This window comes from Sparus aurata, chromosome 14 (assembly GCF_900880675.1).
Source record: "Sparus aurata chromosome 14, fSpaAur1.1, whole genome shotgun sequence".
NCBI classification, from domain to species: Eukaryota; Metazoa; Chordata; class Actinopteri; order Spariformes; family Sparidae; genus Sparus; species Sparus aurata.
Window position 1 is genome coordinate 10,859,504 of NC_044200.1, and position 15,219 is coordinate 10,874,722.

A 15,219-nucleotide genomic window follows, 5' to 3' on the forward strand; every position below is an offset into this window, starting at 1 on the left:
TCCTCTCCTCCATCGTGCTCCTCTCCCAACGCCTCCCGCTGTTATGTTCTCCATATGCTTTGATGGCTCCTCCTCTGTACGGGGGGGGGGGGAATGATTCAGGCCCCTGGCATGCATGGCAGGGGTTGCAGCTGGACACTGCACCTGCAGCTCCGAAAAACAAGCTGACGGGTGCATGTTCGGGAACTTCCATGCATGCGTGTGTGTGTGTGCGTGTGTGTTGTGCAGGCATATTAGTGTGTGCACAAGTATTTTTTCTCATACGTCGAACTCCTGCTCTTTCTCTGCACACCTCCTCTCCGTTTCCCGCCATTTTTCACTTTCCTGGGTTTTTTTCTTTTCTCCTTGGTTATTCCCACACTTCTGCTCTCACACAGGCAGCGTCAGGCGAATTAAAATCAGTGTGAGATGTTCGGAGGAGCACCCCTGTCGTGGCCACTGGTGGGGCTGCAGGGGGGTCAGCGATTGCCCAGGAATAAAACTCTGTTGAGGTGCTCTTTCAGTGAAGAAAATGTGAGAGAATACCCTCTAGGATGCCTTTCCAGTGGACAAAATGTAGTCAAGTGTCCTCTCTTCACTGTAAATATGCCATGACTTGCTGCACACTGGTGCCCCACCCCATCCTGCTGGTGCCCTCTATATTTTTTTTTCGCCCCTGCCCCTCAAACATCCTGAGTCCACCCCTGGTCGATGCCCCTAGAGATCGCAAGTTTCAACCAGTCACGACAAAAACTATGGGAACCTGTAGGTATCATGTTTGTGTTGTGATGACAAAAACACCCACAGCACACCAGCACAATTTGTACAAAATTGCACGTTACCACAGCAGTGACCCGAAGCCTTTTAGCAAATTCAACCTTGGCCAAAGCAGCCTTTTTGATTGAGGGTTGTGGGAGAAGAGGTATAAAAAAAAAAAAATGACGGAAAATGACATTACACTTTTCATTTTGATTGATGGCAAAAGCTGCTCGGTTGCCGCACCCCCCTGCCTCCATAAACTACGCCATAAATCATGTAATTAGCAGAGCCAACCTCCAGAGGGTTACAGATGCAAGTTTGCGAGCCTTGGAATGAGGTCAATAAATCTCTGGAGAGGCTTTATAATTGAATTGGTGGTTGCCTTTAATGGCGCGTGATGTTTGTATGATTTTACTTCTGCTCGGAATAATAGCCACGTTGCACAGCTGAGCCTTGCGGCAGGTTCTCACTCGCAGGTAGATGTTTTCAATTACCAGCGTGGTGTGGTATCACCGTGTAGCATCTCTAAAAGGTGGAATCCAGTCAGGTGACGGGGACCTCTGGAAGGCACTTTGCAGGGGAGATTAGAGTTTCAACAAGGTATTGTCGTTTCAAAGTGGCAGATAAGAGCGCTCTTTCTCCCCGACTGACTGAAAACACATGACACTTGTGTTACAGTGGTGAGAGATATTCCGCAGGGAGGTTCGCCGTGGAAAAACTCCAGCGCAGGATGTTAAGACTTTGGGGGTCGACCCCTGCTGCCTGGAATTAATTGAAAACCGTAATTACCCCCCGCACTAACGAGCCGGTTGTCTTGAGCAGGCAGCCAGGTGTTTAGCAGGAAACAGTACGTGACAGTGCGGGTTTGGTGTGGTGATCCATGTGCACACACACACAAACATGCGCCAAAAAACTGGAGCGAGTGAACAAACATTTCAGCAGCCGTCAATGCTCCTCACTCACCACATCCATTCATCTTCCAGAGACGCCTCGCGCCCCGCAGCACCACAGTTTCCCCACCTTGGGAGCCAGATAGGAAGCTGCGGTATGATTTTCATATTTGTTACAGTGTGACAGATTCACTGTCATTGAACCTCAATTACCCACTGGTAGCCCAAGATAAGCAATAACTACCTTTATCAGTGACACGTTTCAACCGTGCTATTTATTTAATCCATTACTTGTAGCGAACCACCAGCTGCACACCTAGCCAAAACCTTTAACGTCTATTTCAGTTGTTCATCCATTAGGCCTACCGTTAGCTAATATTTCGACCTTTACTTTTAGCTATCTTAACCATTTACCAAATAGTTTCAGGTAGAAGTATTTCAACTATAACCATTTCAACATTGGTTAGGTTAGCTATACTCATCCACTGCATTTTGCAAACCTCCAACTTATTATTTAGCGGCAGCCAATATGTTTAGCTAACAATTAGCCTATTTCAATTGTTCATCCATTACCTTAGTTAAATATAAAATAAAGTCCATTACTTTTAGCAACTTTAACTATTTATCAAATATTAGCTATGGTATTTCAAATAGACTAGACTAGCTAGGCCGATTTTTATTTCATCCATTACGTTTAGTAAACCACCAGCTAATACTTAGCCAAAGCTTTGAGCTAACATCTATTTAACTTGTTTATCCACTTTACTTTGGTTAAAATCCATTTACACAGACAGATAGCTAACTAGTGATTAGCTTTAATGTTTTTAGTTTATTTTTGCATTGTGTATTGTATTTCTCTATATTATATTAATGTTGTCATCTGGCCAAATCTGGCTTGGTTACATTGTGTTTTTTATACTTATGCTCATTCAATTACTCTGTCCCTATCAAATTAACAATTAAAATGATAATAATAAAATACATCATTTGAAAAAAGATGACTATTTAACCAGGATTGGAACTTTAAACTCCCTGCTGGCCTGTTAGTTAGGCTAGTTTTAACATGTTGCTTAGCGTTCAGGCGTTACAGCAGCAGCTACATGTATTTGTATATATAATATTTTCTTTTATGAACCAGCTAGTCCACAGTCTTTCCATATACCCTATGGTAACAGCAATGCAGTGTCTCTATAGGTTTTTATGTATATACAATGTCTGTGTGTGGATGTGTGCATTAGCTGGTATCTGTTTCGTACTCTGCACTTTGTGCATCTGTGTATATGCATCAACATCTGTGTCTGCAGGTGTGTGTGAACTTGCCACTAACAAGGTGACAGGTTAGGTGCTGCGCGATGCCCCCGGGGGCCCTTAAGCTTGCTCAGCAGGCACAAACTGAGCCCACCGGTCCTCAGACAATACACTACTATGCTCTGCTCTGCACCTGTGTTATGTTTTCATGCTGACAAAGATGTGCTTTCCTCTTCGTGGGCTAAAGATCTGCTTTGTTTCCATGACTCAGAGACTGAAATAGAAGAGCCGCCACCAACTCTGAACCGAGGCTCTTTGTAGTAAAAGGGCCAAATAACTTCGAACACACAAACACAGCAGTGAATGGTTAGCAAACGGGTGGCATGCGGATTACTCACTGTGTAGAGCTGGCACACAAATGCTGAGTGAACACAACTGGCTTGGCTTTGATTTTCCTTGCAGGATTTTCCACGAGTGTAACGAAAACGCATCTTGTAAAATGTGCACAGTGTCATCGGATACATTTTGTTTTTACAATTATCTGCAAACCGGAAACTGGTTCAGAGGAAAGGGATTTACTAAATTTAACATGAACTCTTAACGTGTAATGCAATGATTTATGGGCTCGAGGGAAAAAAATAGACAATAACTCACCGCTTCCAAACAGCCAACAGAGAATGTTTATTTAATTGTCAAAGAGTCAGGCGCTTGTGATGTTGTCACTGTTCTGACTGATAAGAAAACTGAAGCATTAAAGAGCGGGGAAGCAGGTCTGTGTCATTTCTGGTCTGTCACTGTCACTGCCAAGATCATGTAATCAGAAAAGACATACTACTGCCCCCTTGTGGAATCAGATGACACTACACCACGTCTGCGAACACACATTAATACACTCAGGATTTGCACGCGGTTTACAGGCACCTATTTTATTTTTTGTTGTTTGTGCTTCTGAGTGTTATCGCCTGAAGAGAACACTTTTAAAAGGAACCAAGAATAATTCTGTAAGTCATCAGTCTCAGTCTCGTGTGAAACACGGCAGGATTTTTCTTGGCAGAAACAATTTGAAGAATCACGTGTCCTTGAGCAAAAGCCCTCAGTCTGAAACACTGACATAGATGAGGCTGGCATGAACGCGCTGAAAAAGCGCTCAAGATAATAATTTATTTTTTCTGCAGTCCGTGAAATTTTTCCTTCCTCCCGTGCTTCTTGTCTTTAGCTTTTTGCGGCATCACAGCGCGATTATTTCTTGGAAAGAAATTTCATCTTGTTTCCTGGAGCAAAGCAAAGGAAACAGAGGGGGTTCAAGGTGAAAATGAGCCGACAGTAGATTGTTTGAAAATATTCTGGCTCGGAATCACTCAGAAACAAACCTTACCCAAGCCTTTGAGAAATCTGTTGACCCTCCGGTGTTCATTCTCGTGGATGGAGTCTAAATACTCCTGCACCCTGACTTCAAACAGTCCTGAGGAAAAAAAAAAGAGAGAATCGTGACTCATTGGATCACCTTCTAAGGGCTGAACCTCTTTTTTAACTGCAGCTCGTTACCTCTCAGAGCCTGCCTGTGGAGCTCTCTCTCCTGAATGAACCATCCAAACATCTGAGTCTCCATGAAGACCTCCAGGAAGCGGCGGACGGTCTTGGACGGGATCGCTTTACGAAAACCCTCATGCTGAAAGGAGCAGGGCACCGGGGAGGAGGAAGAGGAAGAGTAGCCGTCTTCCCGTTCTCCGGTGATGAAGAGTGGATAGTGGCCTACCAGCTCGACGAAGAAACGAACAAAGGCCTCGGACACAACGGTGCTAAGTTGGTCTGAAGGGAATAAAGAGACACATATTGTACAAACACATACAAACACAGCCACAAGGTGCTGCTGGAGTTGAAAAAATCTAAAATCTTTTATGTTCCAGTTCTTGTTATGTCTCACCACTGGGTGTGTCTCCTCCTCTTTCGTTAGCGAGCTCTCTTCTCCTCTCCAGAACATTCTCCAGGGCTGATTGGAGTTTAGAGGGCAGGATGGAGTCCTCATCGTCCAGCTGAATGTGACAAAACAGGAGTTTAAAACCAATTGCAGGTATGCTAAAGGGAAACAAATTATAGTGTGTCTTCAGGTGTGAAAAAAAGTAGGACAAAGGTAATGTGATTTTCATGTGTTAAATTGGTGGAGTCAGCCTTTAAAGGTCCTATATTGTAGAAAATGTTATAATAAAGCAGATGCAGCTGCTGTATAAATAATGTGAAAGTATCAAGTACTCAATCCACGGAAAAAGGTTAGAAACTCTGTCTTTAAATGAGCTGTCAGGGGCTTCAGTCCGGTTGTGATGTCACAACTATACAGTCAGTGCCCTCAGCCATGAAAAAGACATGGTCTGCTCAGGCCTGCGAGCGCTGACCAATCAGAGCAGACGAACCCATTTCTGGAGGATTTCTCAAAGAGACAGGCATTAGGATGTAGCGTTCAGAGGGTGAATAGAGGTGCTACGGAAATGGAAAGTATAAGAACATTTTCAAGTAGACACCTAAAACAAGTGTTTACAAGTATAATATGGGACCTTTAAGAAGAAGCTAATTTCTGGTTAATAATGTTCCACAATTGGATCATGCAGAGCTACAAAAAAAAAAAACCCACACAAACATGACTGAACGCATGGCCTACCTGTCTGAGGAATCGATTGTTTCCAAGATCCACAACCAGAACCTGCACATAGAAGACAGTTATTATGATAATGTACAGGATTTTTCCATTTCCATTTTTATATGTGATGAATCTGATTCCATGTTTCGATAGATGAGTTAGGGGCTCTCTGACCTCCTCCAGGGGAAGCTCAGTGAGCTGAGGCAGGGTACTGGACAGCAGGCCGACGATGAACGGGGTCGGAGTGCAGACGATGTCGAGCATAGCCGTGGGCAGTACGGGGATGTAAGTGTGCTGCCATACGAAGGGGTAAAGCAGCGCCACGACAGCATGGCAACACTGGGAGAGAGTACTGAGAGGACAGAGACAGGGACAATGGGATGCTGTTAATTGCATGTTTAAAGCTTATACGATTCATTTTTGCTTTCTCTCTGGAGGAGAGGAGGACAGAGGGATACAGAAATGTACTCCTTCTCACCACATGAGGGTGCTGTTGTCTAAAACACCGTCCGATCACTTTTAGTATCCCCCAAAGTAAGAACGTTTCCCAGAGAGGAAAGCAAATCCACATACTTCATCCATTTACGTCACTCAACTTTGCATTCCGGTCATCTACTAGTGTGACCGCTCTTTCTGACTCCCACTGGCTTTCTCCTGCAGAACAAACAAACTGGCCCCGGCACAAAGAAACTCAACAGACCGGCCTCAAAATATCTCTCTGGCATGTTCCCTGAATAAAACTGGGTCTGCCATAGATTTATTTTAAAATCTGGGTCTGGACCACCCGCATTTCTGATAACTTTATAATGAAAACCTCCCTGCTGCTTGCACCTAATATCTGCCGGCTCCATAATTACATAAACAGTGAGGGAAAGGATGTTTAGTGCAACGTCATATTCTTAAGGACTGTCACGCAGAGGGAGGGGAGCTACGGACTTCTGTATGTCCCTACAGGATGAAGGCTCCACTGAAGAGACCGACCTGAGTTTATCAGCGGTGAAGATGACCCTCCGCTCCAGCAGCAGAGACCCCAACACCCTGAGGAGCAGGCGTAGACTGAGACAGGAGAACAGACACTCAAAGTCCACGTGCTCCAGGCGGGAGTCAGAGGGTCGACAGAGCTCCATCACCTGGGAATACAAGATATACAAGATATATAAGACATATGTACAAAGTTATACACCAATATAAATACTAATTTATACTAAGTTTGTGTTTTTTAAAGGGCCATTTATTAAACTGTGACCTTAATTAGGCAAATGAGTTAACAAGGCTTTTTTTAATTTACTGTAAATAAATAGATTGTTTAATATTAGATAGAAGCTTACTATGCATTTATAACTTGCTCGGGGTGGGGGGAGGGGGTGCACTCGCTAAGGGGCCGGGGCACATGCAATGTGGGGGCGCCACTGAAAGCGTGCCAAAAAATGCTCACACTCTCCAGTTTCACATCACTAAATATGAGATTATTACTGCCAAAATGCAATGTTTCTGAAGGCTCCGGTTTCAATTTTTGCTTCAGATAGCCTCCAGCGTCACTGACCTCGGTGCCTGAGCCGGGGAGGAAAGTTTTAATGGTGATGGTTCTGCCCGGGGCGGGAAACTGAGCCTCCATGATGGCTCTCATAAAAGGCTGTACGAGGGCTGGAGACAAAGCCCTCCGCCTCTCCACCTCATCCAGCACCTACAGTGCACACAAAGAAGCACACACACACACAGACCATGAATTTGCTTAATGGCTTTTTATGTCAATAATGTTATCGTATGGGACCAGCTGGGGTGGCTTACCTTGGAGAACAGGTTGAAACAGCCCAGGTGACTAACAATACAGTAGACCTCTGGTAAACGTTTGCCTTTGCCACTTGGCTGAAAACAGAAAGGTGAAAGTTGATGTGTTGCTACTTTTAAATGAAAATGTTTCAAATGTTTTGCCTGTTCTGAGTGTGAGAAATACAGTTTAACAGCTATGTGTAGTTTTTAGAGTAGCAACTGGGTTTTTAAAGGTGCAATATGTAAGAATTGGCCACCTCTTGAATTCATTCTCCAAACAGGGAGGGGGCAGCATATCACCAGAGTGACAGCTAACGGCTGCTAACCGTAGCTGCTGTTAGCTCAGTTATCCTTGTGGCTAGCAGTCCAAAACAGGAGCTTGGAGTGGTGTTTTGAAAAAGAATGGTCCAGGTTTAGCTGGTTAGCTGCTAGTTTCAGTAGATAGTCGGGACAAAATACGCAGACATCTTTAATATGACGGCAAAACTCGTTTTTCTTCACATTCTGTTGATATTTTTTGTATTTTGTATTTTTTTTGTTAATGTTTATGTTTGAAAAATTCTTACATGTTGCACCTTGCAGGTATACTTCTGGCCTTTCAAAATAAGTTTCAGAAATCAAAAAATGTTCATATGCACATCAGTTATGCTGAAAATTACACATACTGTTGAAATACATAGACAGAACCATGTAAAGGCACACACACACACACTTTCCCAGTCTCACACACTTCCTCCCAGACTCTGAGATGGACTGTTTTCCCACAGGCACGCCGACTATTTTGGCACGCTTATTTACTCAGCCGTCATTGTGGTATTTAGCCACTTCCTGTTCAGTAGCGGTGCACTTATTTATTTGACTTGTTTCTATTTACCAGTAAACGCCGGCAGTATCCAAACCTCCTGCTCCCATCCTCTCCGGTCAAAACAAAAGCGAACATCTCACTATGAGGGATGACCCACAATAAATACACAAATAAACATGTGATTAGCATATTTTGATTGTATATACATGGATAATTATATACATACAAACTGTAATACTGGCATTTATCCATACATCATTCATATGTTTGTATCAGCAGTCATGTGTATCAGGGTTTCACGTAGAAATAAAAAAGCTCAATTTTCAGTATTCAACATGTTCAGTTGCTAAGGAGACAAATATGTCTGGGGAGGGTATTTATAACAATTTTGACCATTAAATTAGCTTTAATTTACACAGCATTAGGTTATTTTTTATGCCCTCACCTTGGGTAGCTCTCCACCGGTTCCCAGTCTTTTGCATCAGGGAAACAGAACTGAGGAATGATCCTCAGCTGATCCTCCGTCTCCCTCATGAACTTGAAGCTGCGCTCCAGCTGCAAAAGCAGTGATGCAATGGGACTCATTTTTCACTGCTTTCATGGATTTTCAGCAACCTAATTTCCATTACTATTTCATGTATAGTCAACATAGGAGAGTGCTCATATTAACAAGTGCAAGATTGTTTAAAGCAGCTGCTAGGACCTTCTTTTTTTTTGTATCTGGACACCCGTGTGGACAAAACCAGTTTGATCAGTCACATATTTAGAATGTTTTGAATGTGGAGTTTTTCTGTCTCGGGGTGAATAAAATGCAGCGTTCTATTTTGAGACATCAGGGATTTTGTGTTGTGCTTCCATAAAGTTTATGAACTCACAAGAGACATATTCAAAAGGGGAATGGTCAAAACGGATGCAACAAAGGTTAAGTAGGAGTCCAAATATAAAAGGCTGGATTCGACACTGCCCATAATGCAACTGGGTAGCTTCTTTCTGCCTCCTAAATCCCCATCTGTTTTAAATGACTTGTGCAATTTGTTATTCAGGTTTTATGTTAAAAAACCCTGAATTGGAATAAATACCTCCAAGGAAGTTATGTTTGTTGGTTGGTTTGTCAGCAGGATTACACAAAAACTACTGAACAGATTCCCATGAAACTTGGATGGAGGATGGGTCTCAGGGCAGAATAGACCCCATAAACTTTTGGTGCAGATCCATATGAAGGATTTATGTCTCTCTTTCTTTAACATTGTGTTTTCTACATTTTCAGAGAATAATGCATGAATCTTGATTAAAAAAAATAATCAGATGTATTCAGCTGGCTGGTAATTATGAGTGAGAGTGAGGGGACTATTGGGCCTTGCACTCTACTGAATCTGGAGCTACAGAGATGTTATACTGTTTGGTGAGTAAACTTAACTCAATGTGTGAAATCTGGGAATTGTCCCTTTCAAAAGAAAAATGCACAAAAAACAAGACACGATCGAAGCAAGCCTCGGGTCCTGACCTTCGGGGGGAACTGCTGCGTGACCTCCGGCAGATAGTGGGCTCCAGCCTTCGACTTCTGCAGCGACACAACTAGAAAATATTCAAAGAGCTGACGTTGGTGGAGGTCCTTTTCCCGGGAGCTCTTGGTGCCATTGTAGTGGACTTGAGCCTGGCCTGGCTGGCTCAGTATGGACTGGACTGACCTGAGACGCTGACGATGAGCTGAGGGAAAAAGCAAGGTACAGTGTGGTGATATACAATGTAAAGCTGTCAAAAGACGGTAAGCCAAATGGGGATGTGTCTGGTAATCTACCTTTTGCTCTTTCTTCAACTTCACTCTCAGAGTCACTGTTGTCATCTGTTACTGCAAACAAAAGTCATGTCTCTTTAGCCAAAACTACTATTTTACATTGTAAGAAAATGTGTAGAATGAAGTCTAATTTTCTCTGGATAATCATCATGTAACCGTCATCACCTCTCCCTGAGCTTGTCTCAGCGTAATGATAGATCCTCCGTAGATGTTTCTTCCCGATCCGAGCCTCAAAGATGCTGTTGATTCTCAGTACAACCTGTTGGAACAAAGCTTTGACTCAGTGTGAAGAAACAGCACAGAATGATTTATTTCCTCAGCTCTAAAATAAGCACTCAAGCACACACCGTCGGTATCCTGCGGCAGGTACGGCTGTAGAGATCCCCGGGCGGCCAGGAAGTGTGTTCGGGCCCGGTTGGAGTGAAGGGGGGGCTGAGCTGGGGTGGAGATGAAACACCGCCGCTGCTGGTGCTGTGGGTCGACTGGTTGGTTCTCCGCAGGTCCAGCAGCTTGAAGCTCCTGGCTGAATTCTGCCTGAAGAAGCCGGGCCTTGAAGTCTGTAGACAGAGTTGAATCAATTTTCCAAATACTTCAAACATAAACGTAAAGTGTTATGCTCGGCTTGCGCTGTAGGAACCTTGGTACTATCGGCTCCAGGAGAGGAGGGCAAAGACTGCTGGGAGCACTGGCTATCCAACTCGATGTCTTCATATGGGTTTTCTTTGGATGAATCTGCAAGGAGAGCAAAGACGGCAATATTCAACACATGTTCATAGGCATCTCTAGGTAAAACGAAGAGGTCCTTTTGTTCAAACAATATGGGATTCCAGTTTTCATTCCAGTTTGTACAGTCAACATTTCAGTTCAATTTAAGGAGATTGTTCATCAATTTGGGAAATACTGAATTCTTTTGCCAACAGTTAGATGAGGAGATCAATACCACACACGAATCAGTCCAACAATGAGTAGCCAGTTAAACCAAAGTGACTACAGAACATAATTTTTATCTTTGGATAGCAGCTAATTGTTTCCCCATGTTTCCCGTTTTTATGCTAAGCTAAGCTAACCGGCTGCAGGATGTAGCTTCATATTTACGAGATAGGTGTTGATGTTCTCATCTATGTCTTGCAAAATGTCAAGCTATTTCTTTCAATTTGAAATCAGTGAAAGATAACAGAGGTGACTGACCGGGGATGTCTTCATAGTGATGTTCCTGAGACAGTGAGCGAGACGAGAGCAGGCTGGTTGACTCTGCAAGGTCTTCAAACTCAAAGGACTTCCTGTCACCATGAAGAGAGACATCAGGTCAAACTGTGACTAAAGCCACAAACAACAAAACATGACATTGTTGTTCTCCCTATACCTGTTGATGTTGTCTCTGGCTCTCTCACCCCTCGGTCTTCCGTAGACACCCAAGGGAGGTTTTGAGGATGTTTTCGTAGAGTTGGAGGGCAGTGGTGGGAGGTTCCTCTGCCCTCTCCCCTGCTTCTGACTCTTCCCAACAAAGGCGGTAGCTGGATGTTGGAAGGTACGTTGGGGTTTGGGGACCGGGTTGATGGGGGGTGCTCCTGGTTCCGTGTACACATTCTCCTGGTCCTGCTTTCCTTCTCTGACTCCAGAGGATTGCAGTGCACTAGTCTGACCCATGACTTCACAGTCTTTCTTCTTCACCTCTGTCCGTTTGTCCTTGCTTGGTGGGCTGAAGTAGTTTCCGAGTTCTGTTGGAGTCTTCCCGTGATTGTCCCCCATAGCCTCCAGCTTTTTGAAAAGAGTAAATACAGCCCTCTTCTCCTGGCTGGTTTGTTCGGCTGTCCTCTTGTCGCTGCTTTTCCTCAGCGTCCCCACCTGCTGCTGCACTGCTGACATAGGCGAACAAGGCCTTGAATCCCCAAGCTTTTCTACATTCTCTTTCTCATGATCTTGTTCTTCCTTGTGGACAACTCTACTGCAATCCTCTCCTTTTCGGTTCTCACTGGGCTTGCTGCTCTTGAGCATCCCTCTTTGCTGGTTCCCAATTTCAGCAGGTGAACAAGGCCTAGAATCCCCATTCTCTTTCCCGAGATTTTGCTTTATCTTACTGGATGCACTCCTGGAGCTGTCCGTACTCTGCTCATCACTGCTTTTCGTCAAAGATTCTGTCCTTTTTATGCTGGTGCATTGGCCCAAAGAACCTGAGGTAATGGGTGAATGAGGAGGTTCTTTTCCCTCCCACAGAGAAATTTTATCCTTGATTTTGCCTCCATTGGATCTTGAGAGTTTGTTGCCTACCAGGAGATTGTTCTCATTGCTGTGAGGATCAAAAGTTGACCTCCTGTGAGCCATGATGAGTGATTCCTCCCTCTGGTTGCTCAGGTTGTCTAATTGGGTGAAGGGGAGTTTTGGTGCCCCCTCTTTTCTTTGCACAGTTCCCTTGTTTTCCACTGAAGCAATATGGGAGCCGCTTAGCTCACCAAGACGGCCGTTCTTCAGTCTAAACACAAAAGAAAAAAACATGTTTTCTGAGTTTTACGAAGTTGCAAATGAACATAAAGTAGTAAATGTTTCGTCACAAAAATATGTAGGCTACCAGCTAAGGTAGCCTGGATTCTGGTGTGCCCGTCATGGAGTTTAGCAGATAATCATGGTCAGGGTCACACAAAAATATAAAAAATGAAATTAATATCCATACACATGCATTTTTGAGATCATGTTTCATGACAAATTCATGGCCGTTGTGATATTTATGTCTGTTGGAGCCATAACAACACTTGTTGCCACTGAGAGGGCCTGAAGCCTGTAAGCAAGCAAGCGCCTGGAATAGTGAGCTAAAACTAAGGGATGGATAGCTTAGTTGAAATGGTAAGCTGAAAGTTACTGTATATATTAAGACTTAAAACAGTTAGCTAAAAGTATGACAGCAACAATGCAGTTAATGCTAGCTTAAAGTAATGGCTAAGCATAAATATAACCAATGACTGACAAACAGTCAGAACAGACAAATAGCTAGAAGAAAAATAATATTAGCTAAATGAAGCCTAATGGATAAACAATTAGCTCAAGAATACATGGCTGAAACAGTAAGCTAAAAGTATGCTAAAGAATCAGCAGTTGAAGAAGCTAGGCCTTCTTACCAAGAAATTGTTAAACTTGGACACAGCCTATCTAAAAAATCATGGACAGATAGTTGGAATATGTCTGCCAGTGCAAGTGGTGGCCTAGAAGTAGTTAAAAAAAAAAAAAACTTGACCAAACCAACTTAATCAATTGTACAGAATAAATGCTATAAATGCATCTATATAGGCCAAAAAATAATGTCTGCTTTGAAATCAGTTGAAATGCACACATTTGGTTGCAGTTTCTTGAGTTCATCTGATAGGGCTATAGAAGTAAAGACAAAAAAGGTTGGGAAACATAGTTTTACAGAATTTCTCAGTGAAATACATTACAATTACACTTTCTTAATAATATTTATGAGCCTACTTGTGTCAACTAAAGGCTCTGACTGCTTCCAGAGTTTCCCAAACTTCCCAGTACAGTCTCTGTGACTACCAGTTAGGGGACACTTAGTCTTTTTCTGGCAACAGTGGGAAAATTCAGCCTGTGAGTAAATGCCAGAGGACAACCCTATGACCGAGCATCTTCTTCTCATCAGCCTCGCTAAATAAACACATACTTGGACTGGGGCCCAATTCATCAAACCGTTATGATTTAATAAATAAACGGGAGGAAATGGGAAGCCCAAAGTTGAAAGACCTGTTGTGACTTTCCCTTAATGGATGCGATGACAAAAGGGCACCCTATACTGCATTACTAACTGTATTGCTCAAGCTCAAGAGGAATTTGTGAGGAATAGTGTAAATGTTAAATCTGATACAAACCTGTTGATAGTGGCGTAGATACAGTCCGGCCTGGTTGGCATTCTCTTAGAGGCCTCCATGATCCCTGCACACCTAAAAGATGAAGAGGAAACCATATTCAGCCAATTAATTTATATGCATTCCTTTGAGTTTGAATGTTAAGATTGTTTGCATCCTGTCTGGCTTGGCTCCAACTGACAATTAGTGTCAGACATTTGTCAATGAAACTGACAATCATGAAGAGTTTTTTTCATTTTAGAGACAACCGGTCATGTTAAGGCTCACTTTTTATACGATGTGAACATTCATCCACAGCTGGTAATGTACTGTATTTACAGGCCAGCTGGGCAGACTCAAGGAAAAACATGACAGCCAAGGACTCGGTGCGACTCCCTCGAGCAGTTCATCACACAAACCAACATTTCAGCAGTCATAAGGGAGCTCTTGCGTGATTGAACCACTCTCCTCAGCCTTTTCTTTCCCGTCTTGTATTGATGTATGCTCCTTTTCTGCTGCAGGAGTCCAACCTTTGGCCCTCACAGCGACCAAAATGCTCTGTTCTCCTCTTCTTGACTCACATACTTTCACATCTCTAAAAGGCCAGTGTTTCAAAGTTCAGTGGCCTCTAAGATAGCACTTGGTCATTTCCCAGCTCTGAGGCTGTTGTCACCATTTGTTTAGTTGATATGTAGTCAAAATGACAGGGCAGCTTGAGCAGAGGGACTGCATACAGCTCTTAAAGACGCAGGCTATGGCTGATTAGCTGGGAGACGAGGCATTCAGATGCCTATCTGTTGTTTCATAAAGATAAGGAATCATCCAGAGCGGCCCGATTAAAAGAAAAAGCAAGTGTTGGCAGTTTTTTCTTACACATGAGGCTGCTTTTAGGAAAAAGTTGATTTTCCTTCTATTTTTTTCCAAATAAATACATCACATCTTATTTTCTCTCCTCTCAAGTTGATTTTTACAGGTGACTAAGTGGAAAAGATATGCGTTTGTATGAAAATATGAGACAACACAGTTTGTTGAAACCACATTATGTATGTCAAACACGTCAGAATAGATTTGTCTCTTACCTCCTTCTGTCGTACAGTTTCCATGTGTTCATTAGTGAAACAGGAGCATAATGAAGCCGACGTTGCTAAATGAGTATCCATTGGTATAACCTCAGAACCACCCCGGTGTGGTGTGCTGTGTGTCCAGGTGAAACCCTCTGCGGTGGGTTCTCTATCTCGATTAAAGCCTCAAAGTGAGTCGTCAGATGTTTGATCGAGTGAGACATAAGGGTCTCACCTCAAACTGCTGTACACTCCTCTCTCCCTGTCTCAAATCTCCAGCTTTCATTCACTCTTTCGCTGCCCACACACAGCCTGAACATGACTTCCTCCCTCCCTCTCTCTCTCTTCTCTCTCTCTCTTTACATGTGTCTATGTCTGCTGGTTGACTCCCTCACAGCTGACATTATGAAGGGAAATCACTGACACACTGGACAGACGTCATTTTTA

General features: G+C 43.3%; 1 protein-coding gene across 2 annotated transcripts; it reads right to left on the bottom strand.

The window, feature by feature from the left end:
* Positions 1-3,533: 3,533 nt before the first annotated feature.
* Positions 3,534-15,125, bottom strand: LOC115595109 (DENN domain-containing protein 2A-like). Of its 2 annotated transcripts, none has more exons than XM_030439226.1 (20): positions 14,791-15,125; positions 13,736-13,807; positions 11,242-12,348; positions 11,067-11,158; positions 10,516-10,610; positions 10,226-10,435; positions 10,044-10,137; positions 9,882-9,926; positions 9,588-9,790; positions 8,529-8,638; positions 8,153-8,222; positions 7,297-7,374; positions 7,052-7,192; positions 6,490-6,638; positions 5,683-5,860; positions 5,530-5,571; positions 4,801-4,909; positions 4,422-4,685; positions 4,252-4,338; positions 3,534-4,147 (listed from the first exon to the last, which is right to left on the bottom strand). In XM_030439226.1, exons 1-20 carry the CDS (start codon positions 14,820-14,822, stop codon positions 4,116-4,118), a joined length of 3,210 nt encoding a protein of 1,069 aa, XP_030295086.1. In that variant the 5' UTR covers positions 14,823-15,125; the 3' UTR covers positions 3,534-4,115. The 2 variants fall into 2 exon arrangements, with proteins under 2 accessions (XP_030295086.1, XP_030295085.1); XM_030439225.1 differs by having other exon boundaries at positions 9,882-9,932.
* Between the last annotated feature and the right edge of the window lie 94 nt (positions 15,126-15,219).

Coding starts and splice junctions, on each gene's coding strand:
- LOC115595109 (XM_030439225.1), bottom strand. CDS start 14,822: ATGAACACATGGAAACTGTACGACAGAAGGAG. Junction 12,349..13,735: donor ATCTACGCCACTATCAACAG/GTTTGTATCAGA, acceptor TTTTGTGTTTAG/ACTGAAGAACGGCCGTCTTG. Junction 10,436..10,515: donor CTGGAGCCGATAGTACCAAG/GTTCCTACAGCG, acceptor CTCTGTCTACAG/ACTTCAAGGCCCGGCTTCTT.